Below are 22160 nucleotides of genomic sequence, written 5' to 3' on the forward strand. Positions count from 1 at the left end.
ATGAATGAAATATTTTCATACACCATAAAACTTTATCTCAAAGAAAGTCTTGAGAAGTTAAAATAATGGCAAATATTCTCTAGACTAACTCTTGCAAGGGCTAAATAGCCTGGCCTTGGGCCAGGAAGGCACTTAACAATGTGCTTAACTTTAAGCGCATTGAATATTCTTCCTGGCATGAGTGAAAAATCAATGAGGCTGCTCACATGCTTAAAATAAGACATGTGCTTAAGTGTCTTTCTGGACCTCAGCCAGAGTGTTCAGCCTGTGAGATGGGCTGAATTCTAACTGTGGGCAAAAGCCAGTAGTGTTTCATTTTGCCTGTCTTGTGCCTTTCTGAAGAATTCATTGATATTGTCTGTGTTTATTTTAATTGGCCTCCATTTCCCATCTAAGCCCTACCAACTCCAAAGCTCTGGGAGTAAAATAGATGTGCAACTTAGGGCTGTCAAACAGCTTGTCAGGGGTACTACTTAGGCTGTATATATTGCTCTAGAGCAGGAACTGAACTTCAGAAAAGCTGGGAAAAGATGAGGTGAAACATGATTGTTTTCTTTGGTAGCCAAGGTTTTAATATAGAGAGAAAATGAAGAGGAGAGAAGAGAAGGGCTGGTGACACGTCGCACCTTTTCAGTTAACATAGTTGCTTCTTAGGAAACATTAAAGAATGCAGACAGATGCATTAATAATCTGCTGGCAGTGGCTGTAGCCTTGGCAAGTCGGCTTTCCCACCTACTATTGATTTTTCTGACTTTCAGGCAGCAATTTGCAAGGGGTGGCGTGATCCCTTACCCTCAAAATGGGCAGTGAGAGGAGTTGTCACGGCCAAAATAATTTTTACTTTCTAACCAACCCCTCCTGTTTCTTCAACAGCATCTTTTCCTGCTTAGATGACAATTTCCAATGCTGACAACTGTGAATGATAAAATATGCTATATTTAAACACAAACAGCCTCCATGGCTAGAGGTGCAGAATGCAGCTTCCTCCTAACATCACCAGGCCAGGGCCACCTCTTTGCTTCTTTTTGTATTTGATTTATACAGGATGAGAAAGAAATTTAGATGAGCCAGAATAAAGGGAAATGGAACATAATGTTTTTTTAAAGAGGTTGAATATGTAAAACTAGCAACAACCAGTTGACACTGTGGAATTTTATATGTAATTACAAAATTATTCCTGCAAATGCATCTCCATGAGAGAGTGGCTGTCATTTTTAGCAGATCTTTTCCACACTAAGTCTTGAGCAGTTTTGAATGAGTTTGTTTGTAGGTTGTTGATTTTCTTTCAGCTGCAGAAGTGTTTGCTGTAGCACTCAAGGCTGGGTTTCAAGTTTACTTCAAGGTAACTCACAGTGTATGTTTTTACTGTGTGCTTGCCCTAGTGGCCATTTATTTCTTTAAACAGTGAGTTTCTCTTTTAATTAAGTAAAAGTTTAATTAAGTCACCTGTCACCTACAGAATTTAATCTGAATTGAATAAGATATGATTGAAGGTTCAGGTTTAGAAGGTGTATTCACATTCTGGGATAGCTTAAATGGTGAACCAATGTGCACTAGGGATATCAGAGCCAGAATTAGAACTGGAAGAGTGGATGGAAAATGGGATTTTAGAGCTGTTTTGCTTTCAGCTGTTTTCCCCTTAGCTTTTCTAAAATCAAACTCAAGCAGTTCTGTGAGTGTATCTGTCTGCAGGTGTCTTCAATGTGACAGAGCCTTCTGCCACCTAGTGTTACGGGGAGCTCTCCTCAGCTGGAGAATTTATTAAATTTCATTTTTATTAGAAATCCCCACCAATTTCTGGGCACACTGTGAATGTTTAAAAAGTCACTCTCTGCACCAGTTTCAGAATCAGTTCAGTCAGTAGGCACAACTTCTTTGGAGACAGATTTTGGGGATGTAGTTGGCAAGTTGAGTGAATTTAACAATCCATGGAGAATTTCAGCAGTTGTAGATGTCACTGCTCTGTAAAAACTCTGTTGGTATTTTCTCTCCCAGGTGAAACTGAATTCAGCACATGCCTGTTTTATAGCTCTGCTTCTGTTGTTTCAGGATATTGGATTAGATTGAAGGCAGGAGAAAATTTAAATGAATTCAACAGAAATCATATAAAATATGATTTTATTCAAAATAAAGAATGATTCAATTTAGACACTTAACTCATTGTCTTTTTAGAAGAGTAAAATGAAGATCTCCTATCATCACTGCATTTTCCCCTCTAGAAATTCCACCAGGGTACAATGGAGAAGGACAATAAAATCCAGAGAATTTCACCCAGATTTCACAATAGAATTGTCAAACTGTTGAAACAGAAAAATAGTCATAATGATGCTTTATATTTAAGCCAAATAATAATAGCTCCTACCATATGCTGACAGATGGGAGGAAAACGCCTAGGATTGAGGGAGTAGGTTTTTTTCCTTTCTGTAAAAAATATTTTCAGAGATCAGGGCAACTGTTTTGCCTCCTCCCCACCCCTGGGAGCTGTGAGTGCCCTGTGCCAGTGGGGCTGTGCAGCTCCTTTGCACCCCTAGCTCCTGTCCTCTCTGCTCCCTCCCACCTCCTCCAGGCCTTCCCGAGGAGCAAACGCCAGCATGGCTGAGAGCTGTAAACCTGATCCTCAACATCAGCCTGAAATGCTGACCTGATCAGCAGCAGCCGAGGGGCTGATGCATTAGAGCACGAGTCAGCTGCAATGCTGGTTTTCACCTTCTTTTGACCTGAACAATCTCATCTTCTTTAAATGCTGTCATTCAGACTGCAATGTTTGCTCTGAGCAACTACACTTTTCACATTCTGCCTAAAGAAAATAACTTTGGGTTCTTATTATCTGAAATGAATAACTAAGAGTTCGCAGTTATTCATTTGAGATAATTATTAGGTTTGGCAGCTTACTTATCTGATCAGTATCAGTGGCTAAAAACCCTCTAGAAATTCTTATGCTGTTTTGTTTGAGTCATATTAAACCAGAATTACCATATGATGTGAATTCATTGCTACTCAGAACAGAAGCTGCTGTGTCACGGTGAAAACAGAACTGACTTTCTGACTGGGGAAACTGTATTTCAAAGCTGAGGTTATAACCAGCTTTCTCTGTGTTCAAATGTTTTTTTTTTTTTTTTTTCCCATCAGTGGTGATTTGGGAGCAAAGCCTGTGGCTGTGCCTGACATGAGTCACCCAGGGGCTCTGTCCTTCCCTGCTGGGACTAAAGCACAATCCTTCAATGAGAGAAAAACTTCAAAAGCGTGCTGGCCACTTCATTTTCCAGCCTTGGGCGCAAAATCAAGGTTCTTTACAGAGCTCCTGGGGCAAAAATACCTCCTGTGTGCTTGGAGCCATCCTGAACTCCACAGTTGTGCCCTGAGCTAATGGGTGGCATCCCTGACCATGGCAGGGGATGGAACTGGGTGATCTTTAATCCCTTCCACCCCAAATCATTCTGTGATTCTGTGTTGCAGTTATGACTGTCCTCATGGTCTTCTGCCTCAGAACTGTGCATCAAATAAAATGCACTGAAAAGGGGGGAAAAAGGCGTCTGCATCTCTCTCCTCTTTCTGTAGGTGTTCGTGGCTGAGTACTCTGTTCAGAAAGGGCTCCCTTTGCCTCACAGATGCATAATTTACATGGAAGCTGGTGCTGGCGGCATCTCTTTCATGTAGCTTTCCCAAAGTCCCAGTTCATCAATATGGATCTCTGGCTGTGCTCTGGGGGATTCGTGGTGCACTGTGGGGTGTGCAGAACACTGAGAAGAAGGCAGAGTGGGAGGAACAGTAGGGAATTTTTATCCTAAAAGAAGAGTTTGTGTGTCTAAAATAACTGTCTTTCAGAATAAAAGTTGTGTTCTCCCTTCTTGCCTGCAGAAGGGATGCTGTATTCCCAGAATCCAGCCCAGGAAAGCATTCTCCCAGCCCTGGGGAAAGACTTTAAAAAGTCTTTAAAACTGAACTTGCCCTATCCTTACATAAAAAAGATAAACCTATGAAAACAGTCCTGACTTAGGTAGAAAGTTACAAAGCAGTGGTTAACTTCCTCAGAGTTACAATAATTATTTAAACACATCCATGTTCGTCTGGTGACCTTTGTCCTAAACAAAGTGTGTGGGAGGAAGAGTGGAACTGGAGGAAGGACAGAGGAAAAGATGAAGAATTTGGAGACCAATCTATGCCAAAGCATTTCCACAAAGTATTAAAAAGAGATCTGCTTTGCAATTACAGAAATGGTGGCTTAATGGTTGTTTTAACCATTGAAAAAGGAAGAAAAACCCCAATATCACAGCTGAGAAAAGGCCTTTGTGTTCAATGACATTCCTGCCGGGGTCAAGCACGAGTGCAGCCGGATTTAGTCACAGCCCAAGCGGAGCTGCAGTTGTGCAGCGCTGCGAGTGTGATCCATCGCGGGCGCTGCCGTGTCCTTGCCGCGCTGCCAAGGGTGTTCCAGCGCTTCCCTGGCGCTGTTTGAGCGCTTTCTGCGGGGGCTGATTGATTTACTGGATCTGGAAGTGCAGACCTGGAAACCTGAGCGAGGGAGAATGCCTGCAGCGCGGTGCCGGGGCCGGGTGTTGAGAGGACAGACAGCTGGCGGGTGACCTCGGGGAGATGACAAATGGGCCACCAGGTGCCCCCGCTCATCCCAGAGCGCTCCCGGCCCCGCTGGGGTTACGGAAGTCGCTGGCGCTGAAGGAAGGCTTCCTGTGAGCCAGGCTTCTAGAAATAAACACTAACCTCTTGTTACGGCTGAGGACGTGGGGGTAAGGAATCCAAGAGTTGAAGCAGAAAATCCTTGCAGTGTAAAGGGGAAAAAAAATGATCCAAACTTTTGGAGCTGGCAGGAATGTGTGGTGTGGAGATGCGCGGTGAGCAACAAGAAGTGAACTGGTTACGCAGCACAGTCAGTGATGGCTCTTCTCTGAATGTATGGAGCCATCCAAACAACTAAATATTTTCCTGACAGGGAATTGGGGTGTGAGGAATCCCCCCAGCAACTGCAGGAAGAAAAGTCAGCCCAGAACTTGTATAAAATATCCTTTGTAGAATTGAAACACATGAGCAAAAAAATCGCGTAGCCTTCAGTTTTCCTCTGCTTGTAAAGGATTTGTGTGTTTGCAGGTTCTGCTTTCCATTTCCTGTTTTTATTTTAAARCAGGCAGTCTCGTGCTAAAATGAGGAGAACTTTCAGAAAATCATTGTCTTGAATCCTCCCTGCAACAGCACAGAAACCTATAACCCGTCCTGCCTTAGACCAGATGAGGAGATGCCTCCTTTCTCTAAGGGTTTCTTAGTGGGGTTGTGATGTATTTCAGAAGCTTTAGGGCTGTTTGTTTTTCTTTTCAACTGAAAAAAAAAACACCCAACAAAATAAGATGACCTCTGTCATCACTTTAACTTTTGAAACTGTGTTTGAGATTTCCCACATTAGCTCAGAATCACAGAGTGCTCCAAAGGCAGCTGCTTTCTTGCCCTGGTATTTGCATTTTCCAAGGTTGGAACTGTTACACCTTGTCTGAAGTGTTGCTGCCTGATCAAATGTTAAGAGAATCTGATTAAATGTAACATTTGATTATTATCAAAAGGAACATGCAGACATCCACTGTGAATTGTGGGCCCATGGGGGCCAAAATGTTTCACAAACATGAACTGGATTTACACATGGGAATTCTTGTTGAATTTAAATCTCTAGGTTGGATAACTCTTCAGTGAAAAGAGGAGGTTTATTTAACTTGTAAGCAGTTTTAACATCTCCAGGTATAATTGGGTTTACAGTTCCTTTTGAAGGTAGGTCAGCTTGCACCATTTAAGGGGTTTATGTCGCATTTAAAATAGCCTTTACATCAATAGTCTACAATGCTTTCAGTTGATTGTCTCAAAATCTGAACTAGTTCATAGTACTTGGAATTTATAGACTTTCCTACATGAAATAGTTGTATCAAGGTGGTGCCTTTTTGGGTAGGGGCCTGCAGTGGGACTGGAGTTGTCCAAACCTCGATTTTTTGGCAGTGCCTCCGGTCCTTTCCACGGGTGCATCCAGCCTGCAGCAGAGGAAATGTGCAAAATGCATATCAGGGCAGAGGAGTACAAAGCTTCCTTTATTCTATAAAACCTTTTTCATCGTTAGTTTCCTGTCTTTACACTTTAAAACATCCACTTCTTTTAAAATTATATCAGTTTCTGGGGGGCAGAAAGCATTTCTMCTCTTCCTTTGATCTCAATTTCTCTGTAGCTTTTCATCTCACCTCAAGGCAACAGCACTGGCTTCTCAGTTACTCCAAAAGCAAATGTTTATGTGTTAAATAAATGCAAGTACCTGAGTCTGGTCTCACATCTATTTAAAAAACAGAGCAACAGTAGAATTGCAGGAGGAAAATGCTGGAGAACCAGCTGCTCTCTAAAACTTTTCTTCCTTTAATTTTTTTTTTTTTTTTGCCAGTAGGAGAGTTGGGGTTTTTATGAGCAGCACTAAAGGTATATTTTGAGATAGCTGTCAAAAGGAAATTTCCCTCCATTCCTCTCTGCAATGTATTTAGCTTTTTAGTGGAAATGTTTGGTCTCTGGMCTCTGGATTTCATCTCAAAAAGAGGAAGTTTTCAAGGAAAGTAGTTTGGGAAAATCTGATTCTGTTCTCTTCCCCCACTGAGGAGGAGGAGGACTTTTGTGACTTTGTGTCTTTTCATTTAAAGGTTTTTCTACTCCAGGGCTCACAACTGCACTCACCAGTTCACAGCTAATTTGTAAAAAAATCTCTGAGATGGGTCATTAGATATATCTTACAGATCATGTATGTTTCACCATTAAAAAAAAAGGAAACAGATTATGTGAAACACGAAATAAAAATGCCTTAGTTTTTGGAGAAATTTCCTTTATTGGTCCCTGCAGTAGGTTACTGGGAGGGAGCAGTGAGCTCCAGGGTGCTGCTGGGTCACTGTTGCAGCAGGACCTGTGTGGCTTTGAGCTTCCAGGATCCAAAATGTTTGCCCTTTTTATAAAGGACATTTTAAAGGAGAAGAGGAAGGGGGAAAAGAGGGGGGAATAACTCATCACTAATTTCTACCATTAGAGTCAGAGCTGGCTTTATCAGCTACTTCATGGCTAATATCACTTTTCTAGGCTACTCTTTGCCTCTTTCAGTGTCTGGTAACACAGAGCTCTGTGCTGCTYCATCCGAGCTGAGGTGTGCTGTGGCAGACCTGTTTTGTTTTAATTTTAAAGTGCTTTGTTTCACCACATGCAGTTGACACACACTCCTGCCCTGTGTTTGAAACAAATTGCTGTTTAGAAAAAGCAGATGGAGGGGGTAAAAAGAATCAGTAAAAGTCTATAGTTCTTCTGTTGATTTGCTGGGCAGGGGGTTCCTGGCTTTTCTACTGGGAAAGTTTATTCCTGGTAGAACAGAGTTCTTCACTTTGAAAACCTAAAGTGGAGAAATAAAAAATTAAAGCTCTAGGAGCTCAAACTCTTAATTACATTTTTTCTTAATCCTTAACTGTAACAAAAAGAGATCCATTAGGGTCAGAAGGCATCTGCTTTTGCAGAATTTATTGCAAGATGAAGGCATTAACTTCTCCTTGTTGGAAATTGGAATTGGATGAGTAAGCGATGGTTGTGGCAGGTTCCTGGGGCGTGGGGGAGTGAAATGGGCTGAGCAAGTCTGTGGCATGGAAAAGGGTCTGGCACTCATCTGACACCTCAGTGAGCAATTTCTGCTCACTAAGCCCTCAGAAAGCACAGCTAAACAGAGTTATTATTAATAACACAACAGCCTGGCTTACTAAGCTGAATCTGCACAGCGCTGCTGTCTGCAGGTGGGACTGCTGGGGCTGCAGGGGTGGGTTCTGGGCTGSATCAGAACTTGTCTTTCACAGCATTTTTTAGTAGCCAAAACTGTGTTGTGGTATTGAAAGTGACTTTTCCTTGTTGCTCTGCACTATGGGCTGTGTTCGGTCCATAAGGTGCCATAATCTGGGTGAAAAGATATTCTTCTTCTCTCTGCCTTGGGATCTGTCCTGTTTGAACCTTGTCATGCTTAGCCCTGTTTTAAAATCCACACTGATTGCTGCAATTGTGTAGAAGCAGCAATGAAAAACACCCCAAATAAATAACAGAATTYCTACAATGATTGCAGCTGTTAAATAGATTTTGTCCATGTTGTCTGGAGGAGAGGAGTGGCTGGTGGCAGRTGCCTGGCTGCCATTAGGGCTGGCAGTGTGACCCCAAGGAGGGTTTGGGGTGGGTTGGGAGGAGCTCTGGCTGYACTCATGGCTGTGTTAAACTCCAATTCTGCATGGGAATGAGTGTTGGATGGGCTCAGCAGGGACTTCTGAYAAAATCATAGCTGGTGGGGTTGTTAACATCTAAATACAGTCATAGGGCACAAATAGTGTCTGCTAGAATGGATGAAAAGCTTGTTTTTTTGTTTTTTTGTTTTTTTTAATTTGAGGATCGGGCTTGTAGCTACTCCCTGGAAGGATGAATTGCTGCTCTGGATTTCTCTGAGCACCAGCTTTGTGCCTTGTGTTTTTGCCCCGTCTTAGACATATTAATCTCTGGGAAAGGGTGAACCACACCATATTTGAATAACACCCAGGAAAGGCCCCGTTCCCAAATGCATTTCCTGGGGCTATTTAATGGAGAACAGCAATGAACTCGGCTCATTTTATAAACAAATTCTGTTTGGCTGCACAGACCGACTGTGGTAGAGCTGAGTGGTTCAAAGGAAAACAGAGCTGAGCACAGGAGCTCCRTTTGTACCTGCTCAGGGATCACAGAGTAACCCAGGCCACACATTCCTCAGCAAAACCAGGCCAGACACAGCCCAGTTTCCTGTGTGCCTCTCTCATCTGACAGGACCCAGTCTCTGCAAGCTCATCTGAGWAATGCAGCAATAGCTCATCCTAGGGATTGGTAAATCTCAGGAAAATGCTCTCTCCAGAAAGGCTCAGGAATGCAGTGGCCTATGCTGCTGTCTTGGTAATGCTTCACACAGTTTTACAGACTGGAGTATTTTGCTTGCTTTCATGCAACCACTATTTATTATTTAAATGATGAATCTGGAAAACTTCCCAGATCTAATGTCTGCCCCTTTAYTTTCTGTCTTGGATACTGCAGATAATCAGATGAGCCCTAAATCTATTCTGTGGAAGAGAATTAAATTATTTCTTCTTTTTTTCTCTGTTAAACAACTTGTGAATGATTTTTCTTTTCTTCACTCTCATAAAATACCTAACAAGTAAAAAAAAATCTGTATGCCAAAGACACAGTTATTCCATTTGTAACTCCAAGTGGTGCATCTGCAGGATCACCCCGGGAGTGTATTGATCTTGGGTAGCAGGGAAGATTGTGTGAAATAATCCYTAGCCCTGATCTTTCAGTTGGATGRGTGAAGGGATGTACTATGGGGTGGATTTGGCTTGTTGTTTGGATGTTTGGTTCTTTTTGTTGATTTGTTCAGGTGGGGGGGTTTAGGTTTTTTTGGGTTTTGGTGGGGTTTTATTTTAGGCAGGTTTGGTTGTACCGTTTCTCCATCCTTTCTGTTTCTGAAGTCTTTCCTGAACTTCTTTGAAACAAGACCATCCTGCTGAGCAGTGAGGGGACATTGCCAGCGGTCACTCAGCTCTACCACAGCTGCTCCATCTCTGAGCTTTTGTTGGTTCCTCTCAGCAGCAGCAGTGCCAAGGGGGCTGAGGCTCCTGGGCTGTGCTGGGAAGGCACAGGGGGATCACATCCACACTGAGCCAGCCCTGKAGTTCTCCAGCAGTTCTGGCCACTCCTGATGAAGTGATGGTGACACAGCCTTGGGGGAAAACACGAAAAAAATCCACTCCCAGGAATGACCAGCTTCATTCTGAGCCTCCACACTGAGTGTGAATAACACCTCTTTCCTTGAAAAAGGACGCTTTTTTTTTTTTCCCTCCCAACCCCTCCACGGTGATGAGAAACTGAAGGTCAGGAATGAGCCCCCCAAGGCTCATGAAGAACAAAATACGACGTGTTTTAGCTGACGTGAAAGGTTAATGGGGAAGATCAACATCCAAAGGCTGCAGCCAAGGAAAGGGGGCTTGTTTGGGCAGAGCCTGAAGCAGAGCATAGGCATTGCTGGGATTGGGAAGTGTGAAATGGTGGGGCAGGGAACACACAGCCCTTCAGCCCCGCTCAAAAATAATAGTGCAGCCTTTTTTTAACTTCAGAGTTTAGTCTGCCCTCAGTAAAAACAAGTTACATTAAAAAACSGTGCACCAGAAAAAGCAAACCTCTTTTTCCTGGTTTCTGCTTATAAGATTTACAGGTACTTAAAATAAACCTATGAAAAACAGACCCAGTGTGCTGGAATTTGCTAACTAGTGAGAGCAATTACCTCCAGGTCCCAAGACCTAACGGAGCTCGGCTTTTTGGAAATAAAACTTGGCAAGCGCTTCTTCCTGCTGCTGTTGTAAAGGTGTACATGAAAAGATGTGCTGACCTCTGCCAGAAACCCCAGGAATCCAGTTCAGAGAGATTCTCCTGTGGAGGGGATGGCTGGATCCAGGCAGCACAGATGGGGACTGGGGTGGAAAAGCCGGCAAAACATTCTCTTCTCATTGTGTGGCTTGAGCGTGGCAGATTCTTTGCAATTGCCTGGTGCACCACAGTAATTAAATGGGTCAAGAGCAGTAAGTTCAGATACTTAACAAGAAAATAAAGACCTCACTTGACAGCCAGCAGCGGGCCGTGCTTGTTTCACAGGAGCAAGGAGAATTAGGSCAGGTTGTGCAGTAAAAGTCGATGGGAGCCTTTTTGGCAATGATTTTGGATTGCTTCAGAGATCACCTCCCAATTAACTACAAGTGCTGCAGTGGCTGGAAGTSAGGTTGTCTTATGAAACTAATGCTCCAATTTCAGGTGTCCTAGAAAAAGGGAAACAATAGACTCTGTTTTTCTCCTTTCAGTGATATATAAGTAAGAGAAGATAAGAAAAGTAATGAGAAAGACACAACCAACCTTTGTTAATATTGAAATGTAAAATAATCCCCTTTTCATTGGACTGTTTCATGCATGAGGGGAAAATGAGTTGTGCAATGAAATAAATATGATAGAAATGAAATCCAAGATGGGAATTGATTTTTATAAGACTCTGGTTTGGAGGGTAGAGGTAGTTTCACACCAGCATTTTGAAGGAAATTGTTGTCAGTGCCCATCGTTCCTGGCTGGAAGAACGAGCTCCTGTTTCCCACAGCAGTTTTAAAGGTCCTTTGGGAGGGATGAGATCTTCCTCCTAAAATACTAAGGGACAAGTAACAAAAATGTTAAAGAAAAATTAAAACCCACAAAAAGTGTTTTGCCACAAACCAGGAGCTCTCTGCAGACCACCTCCCCTTGCAAATTAAGAGATGGGACCAACTTTGTTGCTGTGTTTGTAGATTGTTTTGGACTGAGCACTGTTAAAAGAGTTTATATTTTTATTATTTTGGACCCTTCTGCCTGTGTCCTTGCTGGTGGGAACCAGTGTCTGGCAGTGAGGGCCAGACTGTCACAACTTGGTACAAAACACCTCAGCTCAGTCACAGGAGGCAAAATCAGTCTCAGCTTCAACATGTCACCAAGAATCCCTCAGAAACATTGCTCATGTCTGTGCATTGTGGTTATTAGGTGCAAGAAATACAGTTTTTAAAATGGCAATTAATCATTTCTGAGTAATCTCTTTTTCTATGCTTTTATGGCATCAATGGGTATGACTGTTTATTATGTCTTACCTATAAAATCTGACCTGTTTTATATACTCTTTATGGAAACAGTGTACAGTCATAAATTAAAAGATGCAACTGTTTTGGATATTTTACTGGTGGTCCTGTACTTTCCTGCCAAAAGTGCAGCTGTTTTAGGTTTCTCGGGATAACATTATAAAAGGCTGTGTGCGTTTTGCAAGTTTATGCTTGGATTGCCAAGCCAGAGGTGGAATGACTCAACCTTCCCAGGAGCAACATGTACCAAGTGAGGAATCAAAACAGCGGCTGAAGCGCGGCCCCTGTGGAAAGCTCTTCTTGTTTATGGGGTTGTGTGTGGTGGTCAGGATTGGAGATGGTCRTTGTGCTGGTCCTGATGGGCTGTGGATCTATTTAATGGGGTTTTGGTGCAAAACCAGTGGAGAATCTGGTCTTGTACCTGTGTCATGGGGTGCAAGAGCTGTAGGGTTACAGTGTGGAATGAAGCCATCCCTTAGCAGGAGCTCTCAGCGTGTGTGGCTGGGTGGGAGCCTTGGAAGGAGCCAAGAGCTTGTGGCAGTGCCAGTGCAGGCAGTGTGTTTGTGTTTCCACCTCAGCTCCTGCTTCCATGTCARCTCTTGTTTTCATGTCAACTCAACCATCTGGAAGGTCTGGGGGCGGAATCAGATGGATCTGCAAATGGATGATGATGTTTAATTAAAGAAGGAGTTTAGATCCTTCTGTAGAAAAAATGATGATGGCTTGGTACAGATCTGATTCCCAGGGTCAGTGCATTCCAGGCACAGATAGGCCGAGAGCAAGATGCTCAGCCCTGTGTCCTCGGGCACAGTCTGGCATTAAGTGACAGAGCTGAAACCCTCCTGTTCCTGTGGGAGTGCAGGAAAGCTTCTGGTGGTGTCCTTGTCTTGGCAGGATCTATGCAAGTGGGGAAACGAACCGTCCCCCAGAGCGAGCACAGAGAACATAAAACCCCTCGGTGTCCTTAACGCTGTGCAGCTCTGGCTGTCCAGAGCGCTGGAAGGTGCACAGTTGCTTAAACTCATGGAAGTGTTACCCTGATGTGTTCAGCCRGCAGTGGGCAGCTCCATCTCCTTGCTTTCTCCAAAAGCAGCCTTGACCTCGCTGTCTGTGAGCCACAGAGGGGTTTGATGTGTTTGTTCCTGCACTAACACTGCTTTTTGCTGCAGGTACCTCACCCACGTSCGAGCCGCCTCCCCGCAGGATCTGGCCGGGGGCTACACATCCTCCCTGGCTTGTCACCGGGCCCTGCAGGACGCTTTCAGCGGGCTCTTCTGGCACCCCAGCTAGCCAGGGAGCACCAGCCTGTGACCAAGGGACACCCAGCGGGGAGAGAAGTGACCCGAGCCAGCAAAGGTGGGGCAGAACCGCTGCCATCTGCGTCGCTGATGGGCTGCGGTCGCTGCTCTGTGCACTTCTCGTGTGCAAAACCAGCTGTGTTCAAGTGTTAAAGGGAAAAAACAAAACCCGTCTGCACGAGAGCTTTGTGAAATGGTAGATACATTCTTGTGGAGGGGGAGCTCGTTATTCATGTGGCACTTTGCTGAGGGAGGCTGAAGCAATAAGCCACATCTAATGGAAGATGTGAATAACTCAGCTGTGTATGTTTGAGGCCTAAAGAAATACACTTGTAAATTTTTTTTAAATAAAGCCAGACTTTATTAAAGTTTGTGGTTTTGCTCTTATTGCAGGGTTTTATTTGCACAAGCATTTAAATGCCATTTTGATTATAACATTTAGTGTCAATATTCAAGCCTACATTTTCTTCCCATAAAACTAGTTTCCCCAGTTTAGACAAGTGGGTTTTTCCTCCTGCCAGCTGGATGAGATGAGAAACTCTGGAAATGTGCTGACACAACTCTTGTGTGGGATCCTTCCTCCGAGTGTCACTTGGTTCTTACCTTTGCCTGGAAAACAAATCTTTAGCTCRAAGTCTTTCAGCTGAGGTGCTCGAGAAACAATCTAAGAAGCCTTGATATAAGGGGAAGCCACTGAAATACTCAAAATTGTGCGGTTTCTTTGTGGGTTTTGTTTGTTTGTTTTCTCCCATTTAGCTCCATTTGTCAGAAACTCAGGAGATTTTTTAGGCAGGAACATCSCTTTGGCTTTGGGAATGATCCATGGCACTTGATCTGCTACTTTTTATATTCCTTCCCTATTCCTTGTAATGGAACAGTGACCAAGTGCAGCACAGATGGACTTCCTGTGGCAGGACAGGACTGTGCCATGAGCTGKATAAACTGCAGGACATAGGAAGCTGCTCAGGACAGTGACCTTGGACCACATTTTATGGGCCACCCACTGATAGCTGTTGAATCCTRCTCTGAGGAATGCACTAGATAGATACATTTTTTCTATGCTGGAATAAAGAGAAGAATTAGATCTATTCCACACTTAGTGCTTTTTTTATTAAAGAAAATGGGCAGAGGTGGTGGAATTTCCATTGCCCACTGAAATCCTGTTGGTTGTGCTCAGAACAGCTGGCGACAAGGGATGTTACACAAGGCAGAGGTAAAGAAAAGATTGGATTCTTCCCTCTCCCCCCTCTCACCTCCTCTTCCTTTTTTCTCTCCCCTCTCCCAGGCTCACCCAGACTGGCAAACATGCACCTCACCAATTATCTGTTTATATTCAGTTTGTAAAGCCCAAGGTCATGCCTTAATGAACGCAAACTGTATATGCATATTAATGTGTGTCATTTCAATACACTCATTAAGTGGTGTGTAGCTTGGCTATTCTTTATTATTTCATTGTTTGTACACAGAACTGGCAACAGCACAGAAATCTGGGAAAGCCCTGGTTAAGAGTGTAGTGACATAACTGCTAAACTTGCATTTAAACTGAAGTTATGCTGCTGGTGTAACGCTGGCATTCAGTCCTTAAGGGAACAAAACTTTTACCAGTTCAAATCCTTCCCTGCCCTGGGATGCTTCRGTGAAAATCAGTTATGTATTTTTTAGGCTTGACCCAGAAATGGTGGTCAAAGCCTGGTTTCTGTGGTGCAGTGGTGCCAAGCCCTAAATCTGGGATGTGAGGCAAAGTAAAGTCACAGGGACCTGCAATCTGTGTCAGGCAAGAGATCCCAGGGTGATGCGGAGTGGTTGAGGGCCTTATTTCTCCAGCAGTGTTCGTGGAGGGCTCCACAGAACAGGARCCACCCTGAGATGTTTATGGAAAGCCAGAGGGCAGCAGCTGGAGAGCAGCAGAGTCAGGAACTGTGACAGGCAGCGGAGCAGGATCCCAGCACAGCAGKACCAGGGAGCAGAGCACACTCAGGGATTCGGTGTTCGAGGCTGTGCAGGAACGCTCAGGCTGCAGTGCAGGCCAGGGAGGATTCAGGATACATGGGTGAGTCATGATGGCCTCGTCCCTGGGGACTGATAAATGTGATCTGCAGTGACCAGGCTGCCAGGGCTAGCTCCAAACACCACTGTGTAGCCAAGGGAAGGAAAGGCCATCACACGGAGCCAAAAGCAAAACAAATCCATGGCCCTTGGCGGTGTTTGGGTGAGAACCAAACATCCAGCRGGCTGCAGGCTCAGGGATGGAGCCACAGCAGCAGGGCCAGGATGGTGACAGATATCACCAGATTGCTGGGCGTGAGCTTGGAGCTTGGGCTGAGGGAAAATATCTGAAACTGAGAGGGCGGGGCGAGTTCTCTGGCCAAATAAACTATTTGTGGTTGACGTTGCCCAACAATAGTTTGGATGGGTAAGAAAAAGAAATCAAAGGCAGAGTCTTTTGAAATCCCTGCAGAATACAAGCAGCCAGCCAGAAAGATCATGCAGGGACTGAGCAGGGGAGCAGGCGCAGAGGTGGGGAGAGCTGGGAGAGGGCGGAGGCACAGAAGCCACGGGAGGACACGGTTTGAGGACAGAACTGTTTTCCAGGTGCTGGTTTCAGCCTGGCCCTGCAATGCAAGCGTGAGCTTCGTCTGCAAATGTGCAAAAGGCATTAGAGTCTTTGTGGCTCTAACCATGGGCAAACACAAAGTTAGCAGTCAACTGATCCCTAACTAAATCATGGTGTTAAAAAGAATTTTTTACTCAAAACCTCAGGATATTGGGCTATTGGCCCTTTTGGTATCTCAGGTTAAGCTTTTGAAAGGTTACCTTGCTTACACAAGAGTTGTTTGTGCATCTGCTAACCATAATCCGATATTCTGGAACCAAAACATGTGTCAGGGAGAATCCAAGGCAGGGGTTATACAAGTCATCTTCCTAGACCCGACAAGACATAAAAATCTGTTCTCCCCACAAACTGCACATTATCAAAATGCCACAGCAGAAAATCACCCCAGGCCACGCCACTGAATTAGTACAGGGCGTGGAACAACAGAGAGCAGTGAAGTACCAAAACACATTGATTTATAAAAGAGCAAGATTTTAATTTTTTTGTAGTAACAACAATTTCAATCTTATCAATCCCACAATGAAAAGGAAAGCTGCAATTTGATGGGAACACAGACCTGCTCCCAGTAACTCAAGGGACACCCTAAATATCCTTTACATAAACAAAGGTAGTCACCAAGGCTCTGGTCTTCAACTCAGTAACTTCTCTTCAGAAGAATCTTGACTGGTACACAGACGTTTTGAGGCTGGTTTTGCTGGGAAAAGGTTAGAAAAAGTAAATTTAATGTACAGTAAACAGACTGACCTAACCACAAACTCTAGAACAGGGAGCTCTGTTAAGGAATTTAACAGGAAGAGCTRAGAGTTAAAATCAGGATTAATAGTCACAAATGAGAACTGTTAGAACAATAATGGAGGGTCTTTACTGAATGCCAGAAAAATCTTTCAAAAAAAACACGTGGAGCTACATTTTGACCCACATTTCAGTGCTACCCAATAACAGAATAGAAATAGGTTTCATGTCATTAAAGCTTTATAAAAACCTCCTTTCCTCCMGTTCATGTAACTGCAGACTGAAAGCCTCCCTCTTCCCCTTTGTCATGTACTGCAAAGCCCAAGATCACTGAAACCAACCAATTACTTCAAGAAAAAATGAACAATTATTAACAACCAAATCCAGTACTGAAGATCTCTAAGGGTATCTATGTCTCAAACTGAATTCGGTACAGAACCTGATTCTGCTGATGTGGTGACTCCAGACCTCCCTGCGCCCATGTGAGCATAAGAGGGAGGTCAGAGCTGGGACCAGTCCCTTGAAGTGCCCTGATCTGGGCAAAAATGCAGCTCCAGTTCTGAAGTACTGAKCTAACAGAAACGTGTGCTTGGCATTAGATCACAGATCACTGAGTATCCTGCACTGGAAGGGCTCACAAAGATGACTGAGTCCCCCATCCTCCCCCAGAGCACAACCTGAGGCGTAATGGTCTGGTTTATGGCCTGTGGGGTGATCCTATCCAGTCCACCATTTTTCTAGGGAGCTCATGCTGGGATCAGAGGAGCAGGCTGCTGTTACCAAGAGTGAGGAAGCCTTGCAGCTGCTGCACACGTGCAGTCGMTCGGTCCTGCCGGCCACCTCCGTGCTCAGTGCCACATCCAGCACTGCTGTCACATACCTGGAGTGGCCCACGGGGCTGACAAGGTGGGACCAGCCCAAGGTGCAGCCTGAAATCCCAATGCCACGTGGGAGGTTTGCTCCTTACCTTCATCAGGGCAGGGCCTCTTGTACAGCACGTCTGCTGGGATCTGGAAACTGAGGCACAGCATCTCCTTGTTGGGCGCCACATTCCTGACCATGAAAGCGGAACAGCGTCCAGCCAAGGAAGTTCCCAGCGAAGCTTCTGCTCTTTCCTGAATGTCTCTGGCTGGGTTGGTGTGTTTGGAGAACCCATAGCAGTGCACAGTGGGAAGGGCAGCAGGGCTGCAGGGCTCCCCCACCAAGAGATGCCTGAAAGCACCCAGAAATTCCACAGCCAAAGCTGGCAAATTCATCACTATGTGGAAAGCGGTTTTCTGTTCCTCTTTCAGGAGTGGGAGCTCTTTGCTGAGCTCTTCCCTCACTGGCCCCCGCAGGAAGTCCCTGCCATCCATGTTGAAGGCTTTTACCTTGGTGTCCACTTTGTTGAGCTTGCAGTTGTGCAGGAGCCAGGTGTAGGACTCGGGGTTGAGGTCGTTGGCAAACACACGGCACTTTCTCCTGGCTGCTGGAATGGCGAAAGGTCCGATCCCAGCAAAGACGTCGAACAGAACATCGCCGGGCTTTAGCAGCTCCACTATGCGGCCGTGCTCTGTGGACAGGCGTGGGTTCCAGTAGACTTTGGAAAAGTCCAATTCATAGGCAATGTTATTTTCTTTGACCTGGAAGTCCAAAACATTTGGTTAAAATTCTATCTTCAAATAACCAGGCAAATTTGAGCACTATCAGTAATTAAGACAGCTAAAAACAAGGTGCTTTATCTAAAGGTAATAGGTACATCAGCATTGTCCTGCTGGTAGAACACATGAATCTTCAATAAACAGGTCAACTACGCAATCAAATAAACAGATCTTAAATCAACAGATAAATTCATCAGAAACAACCATCTCCCCACTGTCAATCCCAATGGCTGGCTTTATGCAGGTCTCAATCACCAGGTGGAAATAAAGCAACAACTTAAAATGACCCTAAAAAAACCTGAGGTTTTTCAAGAGCTTTGTGGATGGCTGACAACTCCTTTATTGAAAGCAGACCTTGGAAAGATGCCTCAAGCCCTCCYTTGTGGAGTGCACACAGTAAATAAGCGTCTGAGAATGATAGGCCCAAGAACGGGAACCGTCAGCCAAATTCAAAGCCACTGGGAGCCAGTTCTGCAGCTTGAAAAATACTGTATTTCATCTCCYAAGGTGACAGAGTCTGGAAACTGATCCAAACCCAGGCTTTGGGATGACCACTATCTTAAGAGCAGACCTGAAAGGAAACAGTATTTATTCAGACGAGAATGGGATGCAAGATAATACTCTCTTTGCACCAGCACATGGAATTGTGTGATTGCAAAGTGCAGTAACTTGGGATCCAAATCACATAGTTTATTTTGCCAGCAAGAAACACCCTGAAGTGTCTCTGCACTTCTGGATGCAGCTCCACGGTCTGCCAGGTGTGTGGTGACACCATCTGCATAATATTCAATTGTTGCTGCTGCTTTGACAATACAGCTGCCTTCTCTCTGCATGAACAGGATGTTCCACCAAGCTATTCAACCTTTTTATTTGGTAATCTCATGTTTTCTCTTTTGCAAGTGTAAAACTGCTAACAGGTAAGAGTATTTTTGTGGAAGCAGTGGCCAAGTTTCTAACTACAGACAAGAAACCCTATGTGAAGAATACTTGGCAGTTACACAGTGATTGCACCTGATGAATGTCAGAGCAGAGGAGACAGGAGTTTTGTCTTGCTGCTGACAGGAAAGGAAAAAAGGCAAAGGCAAACTGTTGCCTAAGTTGCAAAGTCAGTAAGATTGAAAAACACACTCTTACTTTCTGTACCAGTCACTGTACAAGGCTGGGTAAAATCAGGAAACTGGATTTTCTTAGATCAAATCCACACCATTAAATCTAGGCTGTGAACTTGAAATAATACATGTCTTCCTGATGCCCGTGGGTGAGTTTGCCCTTGGCAGACCAGGACAAAGGAATGTAGCAGTGACAGCCAACTCTTAGGCTCAGACAGGCGTCAGGAAGAACATTGTGCAAAGGAATGGTCCCAGCAGCATCCTGCATCACATCTCTCCAGAAAATGCCTCTGGGTTTTAGCACAATAAGTTTAAAATACCAGGAGAAAAAGGCCTGTACCTTGGTTACCAGGTTGTTCTCTCCGGCAAGCACTTCCATTTCAAAATTCCTGTATGTGCTGTCAATAATACTGGTTTTATTCACCACACAGGTGATTCCTGGATTCTTGTCCATTATAACCTGACCTGAAAGAGAGGGTRAAAGATATTCTGGTTAAGGGACCAAGACCTTTTAATGTTCTACAACAGCCACAACAAACCTGCTGTTTATAGGTAAATTAACAAAAGTTAATTGTGTGTTGGAACAACCTCCCTCTTTCCAAGGCTCACACTTCACCCTGGGCCAGTGCTCTGTAAAGAGAGCACCACACTGTGAGAGCAGACAACTGTGCCCCTCCATAAMGTATCTTTCTAACAATATACAAATCACACAAATACCTTCCTGACAGGAGCTGTTTTACCTACCAATCAAATGTCTGTAGGGTAGCTGGTGATCCCTGAGATTCAAATGAGCTATGTGGCCAACACGGCTGAATCCGGAGGTGACCTCTTGACCTTCGGGAAGGACAGCTCGCAGGATCTCCTCCGACTTGAAATTCTCGTAAGTCAGTTCCAGGTTGTACTTGGACACCTCAGGATGGACATTGAGCTGTTTGAGGATGTGTTGCTCTGACTCTCCTAATGAGAATTCTGGTATTTTATGAGGATCCAGGATAACAAATCTATTCTCCTCATCCTCTGGATCCTCCACCACACGCTTGAGGCCGGGACGCTGCAGTACTGATTGTTTTAGGGACTTCAGCACACTATTCACAATTTCTTTCTTGACTTTAAGAGCTGGAACAACCACTGTCCTTTTGAAAGCCTCTCTGTTGAGCAGTGTCATCCCACGYACTCCAGGATGTGGCAAATACAGTTCTGGATTAGCTTTATCCTCCACTGTTTCAGGCATTGTGAAGAAAGTATTTTTTCTAACTACTACAAARAGCCCAGGTATTCTGCCAGAATATTGTGCCAATAGCATCCAAACTGCTGGAAATGATGTATTTGATGCAGCTGTCCTAAAATGATTAGTTTTCAGTAGTCTGGCACAGTAKCCCAATCTCCACAAAGTCCTAGAAGAGAAATTACTCATTTTATAGACATTATGTAACCATTCYATTTAAAAGGCTGCAAATCACATGGATTTGCTGTTCTCTTAAACCAGAATTTCCATCTGCACCGAACAATTCACAATAGTTTAGTAAAGCTCTTTATTATGAAATATATTCTGCACATTTCTGTTATTTTGCAAATGTACTTTTAGACTCAAACATTAACTGACTTCAAGTGGCGAGATAATCCCCTCCTGCCAAAAAACAATGACCTCTCTTTGTTCTAATAAATGTGATATTAATCCCAGTAAGACAAATGGAAAGATTTCTACTGTCTTGATCCTACTGTTGGATCCCTCCTGTGTCTGGGAAAATTCATTACCAAGCAGTGGTTGCTAGAAAACAGTTATTAGCAACAGTGGTCATGATCACTTTTGGTTATTTCTGCCTCCCATGTCCCAGTGTGAGGGGTTACATGCTCTGTAAGATTTTTGCTCCATGAGCTGCACGCCAGAAAGGTCATTAATTAAATGTAATATCCCCCACACGGTCTAGAGGAGCATTAGTAATGTCTGTTCCTGCCACTGAGCCCTGGTTCATCCATGGGACAGAAACTGGAAAAGTGGCTTAACACTTCTCTAAATGCTTCCTTCACTAGACACAGACCAAAAGGGCCCAGTTTTGCTGCTTTGACACTGGCTGATCCAAGGCAGGAATCAATGGCTTAGGTGGTGCTGGAGGCTGGYGTTTCTCCTTGATTTCTTGGGAAGCTTGTTTTGAGATCGGGGGTTGATAGGAGAAAAGCTCTGAAAGGAAATAGATTCTCTCGCCTCCCTCGGCTGCTGCACCCCTCCAGCCAGCCAGGCTGTGTGTTCTCTTCTCTTCTCTTCTTCACAAACCCTGGCAAAGCTGGTCCCATTCTCCTTCCCTGCAGATCCCAGCTCCTCGCTGRAATTCCCTACATCTCCCAGCCAGCCCAATTCCCTAAGCCAGCTTTTTGGCAGACAACACCTCTGGAAAGACACACTGCATTCCTCACGTCTGCTGCACAGGAGAAATCCCTCAGCCAGCGGCCTGAGCATCCCCGCGATTTTCCTGCGGCATTTCCCTGGGGATGGAAAGGGCTGGCGTGATTCTCAGAATCAGAGAATCGMTTAGGTTGGAAAAGAYCTCTGCGCTCATCGAAWSGAACAGTGACCGAACACACCATGGCACTGGGTGCTTCGCCCAATCTGTCCTTAAACACCWCCAGSACAGGGACTCCACTACTTTCCTGGRCATCGWWCSAATGTCTGATCAGGCTTTCTGTGAAGAAATCCTTCCTAAWGTCCAARCTAAGCYTCCTYTGRCGCAAYTTGSGGCCATGTCCTCTCATCCTCTCGCTTCTCCGTACCSGATTAAACCCACAAGACAAAGCCGCCCGCAACGCTGGATCTGGCTGGAGGCCACTGCAGCCACCTTCCCAAGGCGCCTATGGAGAGACCATCCTTCCCCTCCTCACCACGATTCCCGTTTATCCCGTTCTTCCCTCAGGGAATTCTCTCCCCCCCGCCCCCGCCCTCACCTCATGCCGGGCCCCGCGCGCCGGGCGCGCGCGTCATCGYCGCTGCGCCGGGAGTGGGCGGGGCCGGCGTGATGGCCACGCCCCCAAAATGACCACGCCCACCATGTCCCCTCAGCGAGGCGGGC

The 22160-nt window shown here is 44.9% G+C and overlaps 2 protein-coding genes across 2 annotated transcripts in view; one reads left to right on the plus strand and one right to left on the minus strand.

Moving 5' to 3' along the window:
* Positions 1-14065, plus strand: part of MNAT1 (MNAT1 component of CDK activating kinase) — a 114573-nt gene extending 100508 nt beyond the window's left edge. The window contains exon 8 of the mRNA XM_057383855.1: positions 12875-14065. Coding sequence (XP_057239838.1) covers positions 12875-12995 — 121 coding nt within the window. The 3' untranslated portion in view covers positions 12996-14065. The remainder of the gene's footprint in view (positions 1-12874) is intronic.
* A 1434-nt stretch (positions 14066-15499) lies between these two features.
* Positions 15500-22105, minus strand: TRMT5 (tRNA methyltransferase 5). The gene is made up of 5 exons (XM_057383852.1): positions 22036-22105; positions 19843-20492; positions 19439-19563; positions 17317-17971; positions 15500-16311 (listed from the first exon to the last, which is right to left on the minus strand). The coding sequence occupies exons 1-5, from the start codon at positions 22038-22040 to the stop codon at positions 16247-16249; spliced, it is 1500 nt and encodes a 499-aa protein (XP_057239835.1). The 5' UTR covers positions 22041-22105; the 3' UTR covers positions 15500-16246.
* Positions 22106-22160: the final 55 nt, after the last annotated feature.

The sequence above is a fragment of the Malurus melanocephalus genome, unplaced genomic scaffold (genome assembly GCF_030028575.1).
Source record: "Malurus melanocephalus ecotype Western Australia unplaced genomic scaffold, MMel_1.1 scaffold_667, whole genome shotgun sequence".
Classification (NCBI taxonomy): Eukaryota; Metazoa; Chordata; class Aves; order Passeriformes; family Maluridae; genus Malurus; species Malurus melanocephalus.